Below are 15,229 nucleotides of genomic sequence, written 5' to 3'. Positions count from 1 at the left end.
GCTGCTCATGATGGCTCATGATGGAACATGGCAGAGTTTAAAAACCAGTAAATACTCCACAATTAAGGCTGAAAAGAACTAGAGAATGAGCTAGAAAGAACGTGAAGGGGATTTTTCAAATTTGTATACGCTTTGGATACTGAGGTTATGGATTTTATTTTTAGGTTCACTTGAGAACTGTTTTCCTTTCATTGACAGAGGTGAATCACTAGCACATGAGATTAGATACAATCACTGATTACCTGTTAGTTAACAAATGGGAAGAAAAGAGAGTGACAGTAAAAGGGAAGGGAGGGAAGAAGTTTCTCCAGGTATAACAAAAGAAAAGCTAGAAGAGAAAAGTGATTAAAAGTAATGATTATATGACTTAATTGCCATATATTAAAACAAGAGGAGGGGTGCCTAGGTGGCTCAGTTGGTTAAGCGTCCGACTTCGGCTCAGTCTCACGGCTAGTGAGTTCGAGCCCCGCATCAGGCTCCATGCTGACAGCTCAGTGTCTGGAGCCTGCTTCGGATCCTGTGCTTCCCTCTCCCTTGACCCCTCCCCCGCTCACAATCTCTCTCCCTCCCTCCCTCTCTCTCTCTCAAAAATAAACATTTAAGAAAATTTTTTAATGATCAGGGAAAGGAAAATATGTAAAAATGGAGTCACTAAATTGTCCTGAGTCACTACTGTACAGTTGTACAAACTGTTCACTGCATATAGGCACTGGGTCAAGGGTGCAGAGTAAGGGTTTAATATGCTCCATTGCTAAGCTGGGCTCTCTGTCTCAGGGCTGGATGCGCCCAGAAAATGGAGCACTTTTCCTAATTCACACAAAGTTGTAGTCCACTTGCCAAGCCTTCTGACCTACAGGTCGTGTCCACTCAAAGGGAACCCTTTTGAAATTACATAAAAGCTCTGCATGGACTTGAGAGGCGCTAAGTAATCATACTCCACCAACATTCTATCCCCTCAGCCTCCAATTCTAGCCTCCCAGCTCCACTGTTTTAGTAAGCCATGAAAAAAGAACAAAACTATACAGCCAGTCCTTCCTATGGGAATGTTCGTAGACCCACACTATTCACTCATAATTCAAAGTGAACTGTACTTTAAATTTGATGTTAAACTCCATTATTCTTAAGTTGATGATAATTTATGTTGGACTAAAATGAAATGATCTTTTCAATGCTAATAAAAAGTTGCTAATACAACTTACAACATAATTTACTCCTTAAGGGGAATTAGTATAACTTTGCTTTAATAATTTAAATAAAATGGCTGTGGGGCACCTGGTGGGCTCAGTCAGTGAAGCATGCAACTCTTGATCTCAGGGTTGTAAGTTTAAGCCCACACTCGGTGTAAAAATTAGTTAAAAATCTTTAAAATAAACAAATCAATAAAATGGCTACTCCTGATTCAGTTATCACTCCACATTCTATAGGCCATAGGACTGGACTTTGTTAGACATTAGAACTGACGTCTATGTACATGAGGCGACACTGTTACATATGCTAGAAGACATTCCATAATTTGCTCTAATTTATAGACACAAAAGGCTATTCCCTCACTCTCAAATTAGTCAACCATAGGTCACTATATTTTATAGCTCCATACATTCTTAAGCTTCATACTTCAAAACACCATCAATAACAATAAAAGACAATAAGTAGTTAATTTGCTGCACTGGCCTATAAAAGACTTTAGAAAAAAGAACCATTTCCCATACAATACATACCTATAAAATACTAAATATTTGTGTAGGAAAGGTTATGCACCGTAAGGTTAATTAAAGGATTTAAGGTATATATGTAAAGTATAGGGCTGCTAAGGAAAATAAAATACCTATTCTTAATTAGTATGTCTAATTCAAGCTTTTCTTATTTCTATTTAAATACATAGTAAGCACATTTTCTACTGAATTCTCTAGTTAGCACATCTTCAAGCTGTTTTCTAGAACTGGACACCATGTGTAATACCAAGACCTCAAATATTTGTTTTTACCTCGAATAACATAATTATCCAGTGCATCTTCCATTCTCTTCAGTGCTTCAGTTCTATCAGAACCATATGTGATCAGCTAAAAGCAAATAAAAAACAATTTACATAGATAGATACCAATCTATCTAAAAGTCAAACAATTCATCCTAATAAAAATCAAAATACTTTGTAACAGGTTTCCCAAAACATCCTCTGAAATTTCACAGTAGCTCAATTTCTAATATAAAGTATGTCAATTAAGATTTTTTTTAAAACTCAATAAATATTAGAATCAAGATATTTCAGACTTTTCTCCTACATTCACTATCACAGAAAAGAGCTATTTGAGATAAACAACAACGTAATAAAAATAACCATAAAAAGTTTAAAAGGAAAGATATCAAAATGTGAACATTTGGGATAGAATATAAACATCTGGAATAGTGAAGGATCAGGCAAGATTTTTCTCTCCCTACGAAAATGTCGTTTCCAAGTCTGATACCCTGCATAGCTAACTTTTACACATAACATAGCATAGAAGCAAACTGTTCTTGTATTACAAAAACAGAAGGGTCTTACTGTTCTATATGATTTTGTGCCTATTTATAAGAATCTTAAACAAATTAGCAATTAAATACAAGCAATAAATAATATTTTATTGCTAATTTGCTTGTTAAAATAAGACTTTACCTACTCATAAAATATTTTTCTATTACATTAGTCAGTCTATAGTTTACAATTACTTTGGTACATTTCATCAGCTCCTCAGTATCAACCCAGGTTGGAAATTTATTTGCAGGCCACTTTTCTGAACAGAAATGTATTCATCAAAAAATGGAACCACATATATCAAAATCAATCTATAATTTTTTTGTTTTTTTATTTTTAAATTAAATAGCACTTCTCTAACAAATGAAATACCTAAAGGTCACTTTAATAATGTTACTATAAAAACTTAAGTGGAAAAAAAAATAAAAAAATAGTTTGCTACAAATACATAAAAAGTACTTGGGGGAGAAAACCATCTGACAAAGGGTTTTTAGTAAAAAAAAAAAAAAAAGTAATAATAAAATCGTTCTTCGGGATAGGACAAACAGGATTTTCTAAATGAAATCCCCAGGTTTTGTTGGTTTTTTTGTTTTTTGGGTTTTTTTTTTTAGCGTTTATTTTTTGAGAGATAACAAACACAAGCAGGGGTGAGGCAGAGAGAAAAGGGGACAGAGGATCCAAAATGGGCTCTGTGCTGACAGCAGAGAGCCCAATGCAGGGCTTGAACTAACGAACCAAGAGATCATGACCTGAGCCGAAGTTGGATGCTTGTCCAACTGAGCCACCCAGGCGCCCCATGAAATCCCCAGTTTCAACTACTGCAGTCAGAATCCTACATTTTATGAGATCTTAAGATTCTAATGATTTTGAAAGACCTAAAAATTTGAGCAGCACTGTTAATTTATTCTGGGAAGTCAAATTTCAAAAGACAGGTGGGCAAAAAGACATCTTGTACTCTAACATAAAACTTAATTATGTGCAATCACCACAAGTAATTAGTGATTCATAAAAATGGAAAAGAAATGGTAAAAAGTATGCCAAAAAACATGACCTATCAGCTCAACTCCTTGACATGGCAAGCCATCCATACTTCCACCTCAGGTAATTTCTAGGGATGACCAAATAACGTAATTCATGCTCACTGTATCGGCTGCATTGGAGCCACTGATTAGATAACTTTATTATTGTTGGGGGAGGGGATCATCATTTGATTTGATTGGGGACGAGCAAATGACTGACTTGATTGGGGAGTATTACAAAGTAACATGCTGTTGAAATTTCTCAAGAGAAAGAAAATCTGCTCTGCTTTCACTTTTCCATCAATGCATAATTACTTGTTTAATTACACAGCACATGATTCAGAGAAAGGATCAATTTAAGATTTTTTAACTTTAATACTTCCACTGTCTTTCAGGAGAAAAATGTACAAAGCCATTAAGAAATCGAACTAACTTTTGAAATCATTGGATCATAATAAATGCTAATGTCACTTCCTGGTTGGATGCCGCTGTCAACCCGGACCTGGGAGAAAGAAAGAAATGAAAGTAACTTCATATTGTGCAGATATTTTTCTAACAACAAATTTAATTTCCAAGGAGCAGAAGGATAATTTAATCTCAAGTAACATTTCAACTTCTGGAAAACAGAAAAACAATCTAAACCATATAGAGACCAAATTATCTTGATCTGTTATATATACCATGTAGTATAACGCATTTTTTTGTTCTCACTCTAAACAAAGGAACGAAGAAACTGCAAAAAATAACAACAATAAAACTTTATACATCACTATCCTGGGATGCATTTGTAGCTATTTGATGGTGTCTTCCAACTGAAGCATGGCATGAATGATGCCCCTTCTAGGCATACTCCCCACTGTACCCTTCTGAAAGCTTCAGGGAGGACCCCAGTCAAGCCATGCAGCAGGACTCGGGAGTTCTGCTCATCAGCTCTACAAGAACGCTGGTCCTGCGACTTTCATGTCTGTAACACTTTCCTTTTTTGCCTTACCCTCTCAACTGTACATTTTTTCTCTGTTACTGTCAGTCCCCTGAGACTTTAATGTTTACACAGCTTTTCTCATAGCTTTGCTTTGTAAGGACACAGCCCCAATTAGAGTTCTGATTTTGCAATTTTCATGGGGGAAAAAAAATAGCCCAAGTTCAAAATATTCTTTTGAAGAGCCTGATTGCTGTTAACCAGCCAACAAGTTAGTTAGTACATCGCTGATTCTTGTTTTCATCTCCCAGTTTGATACCAGCAGTAAGGCACAGAGGTTAGCCATGTAAAACTTTTAAAATGAGCAGTTGCTGAGTATGAAATATTTATTAAATTATTGTGCCTAAGTTTTGGAATCTGAGGTATTTAAAAGCTAATCAAAATACTTAAGACTGTCAAGCATGTCCTAGGGGTCTTGAAGATAGAGGAATTTAATCGAAGCTGCCAGAACAGCAGGACTTTGATGCCCAACATCGTAAAGGGGTGGGAAGAGAAGAGCGGAAGCTCACATAGCTCTTCACCTGTGGGAAGAAGCCTTCCTAATAAACAGCAGCTCATCTGTCTGCAGCAAGGCAGAAAAAGGTCAACACAGCGGCTGTTAGGCCTTTAATATTTTAATTTAGGCAATTATCAAGGGACCACATGTAGAACCTCTTGTCTAGGATATCCACATGAGGGTATGATGATGGCTTTATTATACAGTGACATCAAAAGATAAAGCATAGTTTCAATCTTTAAAAAAATCACACTACTATTATTCTCTTCGTAAGGTTTTAGAAGGTAACACTATAACAAACTCAGAGTGCTTTTATCTCTGCATTTGCAAACACAAAAGTATGGTTATTTGTATTTACATTCACATTCATATATGAAAATCTCAATTTTAAATGACAGTCACTCAGCACACTTAAAAATATCCTGGCTTTCTATTTTCTGAAAACATACTTCAGTGCTATGAAATACACAGTGTTGATAAAAACTAGAAAAGAATTAATGGGGCAGCTGTGAAAGCAATAAAATCATAATCTACCCTCTCCCCACATTTACAGAGCCCCCAAATGGCAGCTGGCATCCAACTTAAATAGCAGAAAAGAGCCTTCTGAACTTGCATTTTCTTAATTTTAGTAGCAAGAAGTTAAAAAGCTTATTTTATCACCATGTATTATTTAAAACCAGAGCATGCTTGCTAAAGCTGTGTTTCCAATTGAGATTGGTAAAAATTCTAAGATCTTTGGCTTTAAATATATCCTCCTATTTGCTATGTAAACTGCTACAAACCTAGTGCAGAACTTTAATGTTCAACCCACTGGTAAAATAACATAGACAGTAAAGATTATTTGTTACACTCTTCTCTGGTTCATAATTTAAAATTTTAGTCACTTTGAACAACACCATCCTGAAAGTTAAGTTACCTAGGGCTCTTAGATATAACTATTTCATTTACTAAAATTATGATCACAGAAGGTATGTCATTTTAATTTAAAAATACATAGGGTAAAATCAAGAGGTATTATACATAATCAACACACATCTCTAATCAAACACATGTCTCATTAGCAAATCAACATTTGTAATTTAAAACTGTAACAAAGCATGAAGACTCTGACTTATAATTTCCTGCTTATGTAGTTTTCAAATAATCATCAGCTTTTTTTTTATTTCTAACAATGAATTCAAAGTCAAACTAAGTTGCTATTCCCCGATGGAAACAAAGGCTACACACAAAAACATATATGTATCTTAGCTTTTGCACACAAAGCTTTAAGAATAAGTCAAATGGAATTGTAATCAAATTTCTGAGAACAAAATTACAGAAACTACCAAATTTATAAAATATGGTGATCAAAGACACACACAAAAAATCTTCCACAAAGCCAGAATGAGTAAATTGTAGGCTTAAAAAAGCAAGTGAAAACTACAAACTGTAAGTTAACGTTCAAGTATGTATTCCTGTGACCAAAAAAAAAAAAGGGTAATAACCAAAAAGTTTCCTAAATTAAAACCAACTGATCTAGTTAAAGAGGCAAGGAGGAAACACCAACACCCAGGCACCTGTGTATTGAGGGTCTCAAGCCATTGCTCAGAAAACATCTAGCGTAATTTAAATGTCTTTCTTCTGTATCAACGGTGGACCGTGTGAAACTACCAGCCGTCTCCCACCCTTCATGCTCCATTCACCTCTCCCCCTCAGTCCAACTCCCAGCCCGCCATGTCTACCTGACAAGTGACAGCCCAATCTGATTAAATGCTTCCAAGGGAGGGGACTCGTGGGCCTCCATGACAGGCCAAAAGTGATCACCATGGAGATACATAATTACAGCTGTCAACGCATCTACTGTCCTGCTGACATCAATTTGATTGCTCCCAGCAATAATGATAGACAAAGCTTGGTGTGCACTCTCCCGCACCCAATCACTTTATCTATTCCTTGGTCCATTTAGCTGACATGCAACATTCACACAAGCAAATAACAGCAGTAAGCAGAACATTTAAGGCATTTTAATTGTTTTTTCTTTCTATGGATGGCTCACAACCGCAAATGTTATTACATAAAACTCCTGCTGCAGCATTAATTGAAGAAAGATTTGGTGGGACAAAGACTGTAGGGGGTATAGTTTGTCCATTATCACTTGTACTTTCAACAGGTCTCACGTTTGAAAATTGCAAATTGCAAAAACTTGCGAGGGCAAAATGTTTGACATCCTGTTAGCTATTACAACATGGTGAAAACTTCTAACAACTAGAGTAATCATTATGAATTCTTATTTAATACTTTTTTGTTTGATTAAAAAAATGTTTAGATATGTCCCTATGATACTGGTTTTCTCATCTGCTATTTAACGTCACATAATGCCTGTTAAATCTTTACAATTTTTTTTCTGCCTTCAGGCTTTGAACACAGCATGGAGTCTCCCAGCCTAGAAAGGGTCAAGTCTCTTCAGAACGCATATGGGCAAAAACAATTTAAAAAGTGAAATAAATCATATATCCAATAACATCTTCAAATTTAGGATCCTTCCTGTAATCTTTCACCATCTTCATGCCAGTAATCAGACTGAATAATCATATTCACAGATGGTACCGCCTTGTCATCCACTAGTTAACATAATGGGGTGTGTGTGTGTGTGTGTGTGTGTATATATGTGTATATATATATACACACATACACACACACACACACACACACACACACACATACATACACACACACACACACACACTACCTTAAGAAAAAGGGTATGCCCTTGTTCTTTATATGCAACAAAAACTATTTAAAGAACACTTATTAAATATAGAAGAACTATGAATTAAGTGGACAGTGATCACTTTTCTTTAACTGGTAGAAATATGTACTTCTTAAAGTACGTGACACTTAATAGAATGAGGCACACTTTGTTTTCCTTAATCCATTTCAATTAAGAGGCTGAATTTCGTGACATCTGACTATACAGGGAAGCTAGGTTAGATTTATTGAAAATATTAAAGTAATACAGAAAAGTCACTTCCCATTCTTAGGATCCTGTGATCTTTTTCATTACCATTTTCAAAAGAATTGGGAACATTGTAAACTATCATTTATTCAGAAGTCAGATGTCTCTAGACTTCCCTGTGAAGGGAATTCTGACTTCCCTACACATCACCAAGTACAAAATATTTTTTTAAAAAAATAACAAAAAACTGTGATTTATCCACAAATTTCACTTGTCCTTCTATTTACACCCTTTGGTGTTGACATGCTTTAACATAAAAGTATGACATAAATCAAGATTTTAACCCCTCACTTGGCATTGCAGCTTAATGACTTACACCAGGTAGATGTATTGGTTCTTGGTACTGAGACAATCTCCCAACGGACGGTAAACCAAAAGACTTGTAGGGGTCCTGAAAGTTCAAAGGAAAGGAAGCACAGTCTTTGAAATATAAATCAGCAAAGTAAGGTTAAATATTTATACAATGAAAAAGCATTTATAGATCTATTTTCAACACACAGTATTTACCAAATCACGATTTCCTAAGATCACTGTCTTATACTCACTCTAGATTACTTAGAGAAGTATTTAAAAATTAAAGTGAAATGTAAGCAGAATTGAGCCTGACCTTAGTCATACTTTATTGAAATTGGTAAAATTCCAACATTTTATAAATTGTCTTCAAATGCCTTGGGCAAAAATAAAATAACCTAGGCATTACATCAAAACATCCCCAAGTTCAGAACAGCAACTGTAGTGCACTAAAGATAACTGTTTTTCTTGCTCTCAAAACAGTTCACATATGGCAAAATTGGAGAATTTTGGTTCTTCAAGTAAAGACCTGAAAAAAAACTTTGCACGTGCTATTATTAGATATATGCCCCACTTGTAACTATCTTAGATCATCAGAATAAAAATTAAATGAGTTCAGTGTCATAACAATACCATTTAAAATATGATAAAAAGCAAGAACAATAACCCGGGCAAGTATATTCTCAAGATCCTTGAAAAACATTTCAAAACAACTTCAAGTATTCTTAAACACAGGTACCATTAATTTATTTTTTTTTAAAGGACTTTGAATTCTAAAAGCAAAAGATAGTATTAAATGCTTCCTTGAATTGTTTCACTCATTGAAAAAAGCATTTTCAGATGTTGATTGCTTTATTATCTGATTAATATAGTTATAAGATAATACAAAAGTTTTGGACTGAAAGCTTAGGAGTAAATTCCATAATTAAAATTATGAATGAAAGCTTTGCAATTTAAATTTCAATCACTACTTTCATGTAATCATAAGGTTTATCAGAAAATAAACTTGCGAAAAAATTTAAGTTAATATTAACAACTAATGTGTATGCAGGGTAGGCTCTTAAAAACAAAAAGCAAAAGACAAACAACAACAGAGAAATAAATGATTCTGTTCGTTTCAAATGTGATCTGAAAACAAACAAAATAAAAACCCTGGTCCATGCAAACATACTGAATATTTAACAAAAGCAAGAACATTTAACGAATGCTTTGTTGCCCCTTAAACTGATTGGTGGCTATCTTGCCCGTGCACAGAAATACACAGAACTTAAACAAACTCGGTCTTTTAAAACTATTTTGCATTGCGTCAAAACTGCCCCCTCTTTTGCCTGGTTTGATTCTCTATTACATAAGCAAACACATCACATGGGTTACGAAGCCCTAACTTGCTCTTGCTGTTTAGTTTTCCCTGGTCCCATGTCTCGGGACACAACCACCATGCTTCCTGTGAACATCATTCATTTTACCTCAGCATACACCCGACATTCAACTGCCCAGCCGTTGATGGGAATATCAGCTTGTTTGTGCCTGAGAGGGTAACCCTTGGCAACACGGATCATTTCTTGGACTAGGTCCAGGCCAGTAATGCATTCTGTGACAGGATGCTCCACCTGCAAGGCCAATATCTGCCAGTCAATAGGTGTAGGAAAAGGGAATAAACAGAATAGGCAAGAACAATTTCAGCAGTTCCTGGACAAAATGGGGTTAATTATACATAACATTTAATCATTTTTAACTAAAAAACCGAGAGAATAAAACTAAACAAGCACAATCTAATACAAAGCATGATTTAAAAAAAGAAAAAAACCCCAATGCCTAAAAAGTATTTGTAAACTATCTGTATCACTTGTCTCAGTTTTTAATTAGATGTCGTCCAGCAATGCTTCCCACTTTCAATTCTGAAACTAATTCTTATCTGAAAATTACATATTTAGCTGCAATCCTCGGTATGGCTGGTAATCAACTATTCTGCTACACTTAGCATGGCATCCACAGAGGCAGCTTATGATTTTCCAAAGCACTAAGCTAGCCTGGTCTCACTCACTCTCATGCTTTCACTAACCTGTCCTGACAAGCAACCAGATTAGCGTACTCTTACATCAATGCAGTGTAGCAGAAAGGAGCAGATGGATCCTGCAGGTTGTTTTCCCTTCAGACTTACATGGGGAGTGCTTAGCATGCACAATAGCAAAACTGAGCCAGTGAAATCACTCTGCTTTCTCAGCAAATTGCCGATAACTACTTTGGATGATGCTGTCATGGGGATCCCTGGCCTTCCACACTCACACATGGGATACACATGTACAAAAACATGCACTGACATAGAGGGATGCTAACAGGGATACACATCATTATGAATTTGCTTGATTGCTCGCAAGTTCCTAAATTTAACGAAGCTACAAAAAAGCCACTTATGGCACTGATAAGGAGCAAATGATATGTCTCTCATCAAAAACCTTGAAGAAGTTTTAAAAATTTAAAACTTTAGCCACATCTGTTACTTTAAATACCAATTTCTTTTCTCATAAAAACTAAAGCATGTTCCAAATGCACCTCTTAATAGTTTCTTTATCATGACATGTCCGATTTCATAAACTCTGACACGGGAAAAGGTCAATGAACAAACGAATTGTCTTCCCATCTTCAACTACACTAATTGAAGGACAGGACTTAGTCATTATAATAATCTCGAAGCTTATCATAAGCAGACAATGCCATGGTCTTAAAAAAAAAAAAAAAAGAAAAAAGCTTTGTAAAAATAAACAGATGGCATCCATAATTAGCTCTGTGTGTGTTATGAGTTTGTTTACAGTTTCAACAACATTTTAAGACATTTTGACATAATTTTAATGACAAATCATCACTAAAATAAGCATCTACCCTTTGCAAAATGAACGTGACACTAAATAAAGATCTTATTAGATAGTTCAAAAATTAAATTTTTCAAAGCAAATTATGGTTTTTTGAGAAACAAGATTCTATATGATAAATATAACAAGAAGGGAACAATGTAAAGCCCCTCTATCACTGCTAGAAACAAATCTGAATGGGAAGGCATCTTATCACTCTATTCAAAGTGAGCCTACTATGTGCCAAGGGCTTTGTATCAATACTATTCATACACCTCCATAGGTGAGAAAACAATTTTAAAAGTGAATGACTTAATTTCCTCCTCTGGCTAGTGCCCAGAAAATATACTAGGCAAATCAATATATATTGAATGAATAAGTGAGCAGCAAATCCAGAGACACATCTACAGCAAATGGTAGAGGCAGCGCTGGCATTCAGGTCACTCCAGAGATGGTATGACGTTCCTATTCTCCTCATGTAAAAATGCATATAAAAACATGTAGTAAACTGGGGCGCTTGGCTGGCTCAGTCAGGGGAGCATGTGACTCTTAATCTCGGGGTCATGAGTTCAAGCCCACATTGGGTGTAGAGATTACTTAAAAAAAAAAAACTTAAAAAAATGTAGTAAACATAAACAGCTGCATAATTAGGTGCTGTTGTCTTCTATAAAACACAGTATTATTAAAGTTTAAAGACCCAAATTCATTATAAGGCTCTGTTTACCTTAGAAGACTTTTCTGTAACTGTCTAAGAGAAAAGTATGTAAGACCCATATTAAACGAAATCCAAAAATGGACCCACTTGACACCAACTTAGAATTATAGAACAGAAACAACACATTTTCCAATCTCAATTAGTGAGCTACAATCGTATCAAAATAAAATAATTAAGTAGGTAACTAGAATAACAACTAGCTGCTAAAGGCAAAACTCATTACTTGCAGAACTTAAAAAACATACCCACTTAGGTTCAAGTATTGTTAAAGAAATATTTCTAAATACATTTGAATATAATTCTGAAGTTATTCAACTGGATGTGTGAAACATTTCCTTTAGACCCTGCCTTAGTATTACCAGGAATCTTGTAGGCATAACATTGTTTAAATAACCATGTATAGCCCCATTTCTGAGAACTTGGAAACAGGTTCCCCTCTGCAAGTCAAATTCCATACTTAAGAGATCAGAACAGAGATATACAAAGAGACAAAACAGTTCCCAGGCCAAAATATAATTCAATAGAAGTTTTAAAAATATGTTTTAAAAGGGGGAAAAAAAGGGCAGGGAGTGAGGATCAATGGAAAGTGAAGGCAGCTAACTGGAACGAAAGGTTATTCAAAGAGAGACTCAAAGACTGGTGTCTGGTAGGCCAACAATTTTGTCTTGTCCCACCAGAAGAAAAATCTACATAAGTTTAATGCCGATAAACATATATTCAGAGGACTATTATGTGGAAGGGGGGAAAAAAACCCACAAGGTTTCTATGTCACTTCTATTCAGAAAACACTGATTTCACCTAAGTTAAATATGTTCTTCTTCTTTTTTTTTTTTTTAAGACTCCTCAGACTCATTAATCTGTCAATATGCTTTGGGATTCTCAAGAGGAGGGTATTATACAGCACTTATTCACCCACACACCTGCCTTTGGACGATATCCTATGGGTTGAGAAGTCCATGGAACACACTTTTAGAAACCATGCCCTAAATATTCAAAATACAAAAATGAATTCCCTTATTGTGACAAAAAAATTTTTGAGAACCTGGCTTCACACATAATTTTTCTACCCAGTAGAAAGGGTGCTAGTTCCAAGAAATATATGAATAAGGATACACTAAATAGTATGATTCTGCATTTGAAGATTAATACACTGACATTCTAGTATATAAATCTCATGGTTTAGTCAACAAAAGACCTAAACTACCCCCACCACAAAAATTACACATTAGTAAAAAAAAAAAAAAAAAAAAAAAAAAAAAAGCCCAAAACAAGTCAGAATTTCTGAATCCTTGAAGACAAATTTGTGATTGGGATTAGTGAGAGAATGTGCACTCTGCAGGGTCTGTTAGTAGCTGATAAATCAGTTTGTACTGGCAATGCCCCTATCTCTCCATGATGTTTTGTTCAAATAGGTGCAAACAGCTACAATCATGAAATGTCATACTATGGAACACACAATCGTGCTAGAGTGAGTCTATATAGTTCTATATGCCTACATCAGATGATTGCAAACATCCAGCTTTTTATAAATCCATTTGCTATTTTCATTTAGTTTTGTCTTCTTGATCACCAGCAAGCTGTCACTAATATCTGTGTTTGTGTATAGACCTCTTGCCACTCTGTTTTCAAATGTATTTGTTCCTTTAAATGTATTTCCCCCCCAAAAATAAATAACTGAGCTTATCAAATCCAACAGTGAGATAAATCTGATTTTGCTTCACCTCTGAGTTCTTAATGTATCAAACTTCAACACTAACAAACTTAGAAAAACAAGTCTTTCCAGCATTGGGTCTGCCATTCGCAATCTTTAACCTCATTTTTCATTAAATACAAACAGTGAAGTATCTAAAACTAGTGAGTGAAAGTATCATGAAACATTTCCAGTACTGAAGTAACTCCCAATAAAATACCTTACTGATGACGAAGGGAAAAGTAGTAACTCTACAGTAAAGAAATGCAAGAGACATCAGTTAACCAAGTCAACCTGAGCAGTAACGGGATAAACAGACCTTGCAGGTCTCCTACGTGGTGGTCAGAGGAGGACAGTACATTTTCTGTATACTTCACAAGATACAGAGCCTCAATATAATCATCAGAAAGCAGACAGATGCAACATGAGGGATGTTCTATAAAATAAAGAGCCTGTGCTCATGAAAAAATGTAAAGATCATAGTTGAAAAAAAAAAAAAGACTAACAAACTGTTCTAGATGGAGAAAAAGAGGTATGACAAGTAAATGTAATGTAGGGTCCAGAAAATGGGTTTCTTTTACCCTGAAAGACTTTAGTGGAACAACCAGTAAAATCTGAATATGATCCGTAGATTAGATGATACATAATATGTAAATGTTAATATCCCGATTTTTATAATGGCACTGTAGTAACGTAAAATAATTTTCTTGGGGTGCCTGGATGGTATCTGACTCTTGACTTTGGCTCAGGTCATGATCCCAGGGTCATGGGATCAAGTGCAGCATTGAGCTCTGAGCTGAGCATGGAGCCTGTTTAAGATTCTCTTTCTCCTCTTTCTCTCTCTCTCCTTCCCTCCCTCCGCCCCTTCCCCCACCCCATCACTCAAAAAGGAGGAGGAGGAGGGAAAGAAAGAAAGAAAGAAAGAAAGAAAGAAAGAAAGAAAGAAAGAAAGAAAGAAAGAAAGAAATAAAGAAAGAAAGAGAGAGAGAGAAAGAAAGAAAGAAAGAAAGAAAGAAAGAAAGAAAGAAAGAAAGAAAGAATCTTCTTGTTTTTAGGAAATACAGACTTATTTAGAAGTAAAGGGATACCAGGCCTGCAATTTACCCTTAAATGTTCCAGGCAAAGAAGATATAGAGAGAGAGACATAGATAAAAGGATAAAGCAAATGTAAATGTTAGTGAAAGGTGTTCAGAACATCTTTGTAACACTTTGCAATTTTTTTGTACATCTGAAAGAATTTCACATAAAATTAATACAAATTAAAGCAACATCACTAAAGTTTGTTTTATATAATAAAATATTATTAAAATAAAGATATCTGACTTGATCAACATTTTATCTTCAATCAAACATAAAGATATCTTGGGTGGCTCAGTTTGTTAAGCATCCAACTCTTGATCTCAGCTCAGGTCATGATCTCACAGTTTGTGGGTTCAAGCTCCGCATCGGGCTCTGTGCTGGCAGTGCAGAGCCTGCTTGGGATTCATTCATTCATTCTCTCTCTCTCTCTCTGCCCCTCCCCTGCTTGTATTCTCTCTCAAATAAACATTAAAATAATAATAAAGATATCTGCCTTAGTCAACATTTTCTCTTTAATCAAAATCCACTGTGTTAAATAATCAATAGTAGATAATATGTTCAAGAGGTTTTCTCTGACTTAAACTTTTAAATATTTTGTGTTATTTG

The 15,229-nt window shown here is 35.2% G+C and overlaps 1 protein-coding gene across 4 annotated transcripts in view; it reads right to left on the bottom strand.

Moving 5' to 3' along the window:
• PCCA (propionyl-CoA carboxylase subunit alpha) overlaps window positions 1-15,229 on the bottom strand; it is a 477,968-nt gene that overhangs the window by 210,865 nt on the left and 251,874 nt on the right. For all 4 annotated transcript variants that reach the window (XM_042979710.1, XM_042979700.1, XM_042979707.1 and 1 more), the window contains 4 exons: window positions 9,756-9,899; window positions 8,315-8,389; window positions 3,962-4,030; window positions 1,985-2,060 (listed from right to left, as the gene is read on the bottom strand). In XM_042979710.1, coding sequence (XP_042835644.1) covers window positions 1,985-2,060; window positions 3,962-4,030; window positions 8,315-8,389; window positions 9,756-9,899 — 364 coding nt within the window. The remainder of the gene's footprint in view (window positions 1-1,984; window positions 2,061-3,961; window positions 4,031-8,314; window positions 8,390-9,755; window positions 9,900-15,229) is intronic.

This window comes from Panthera tigris, chromosome A1 (genome assembly GCF_018350195.1).
Source record: "Panthera tigris isolate Pti1 chromosome A1, P.tigris_Pti1_mat1.1, whole genome shotgun sequence".
Taxonomy (NCBI): Eukaryota; Metazoa; Chordata; class Mammalia; order Carnivora; family Felidae; genus Panthera; species Panthera tigris.
This window is presented reverse-complemented; position numbering and strand designations above follow the sequence as displayed.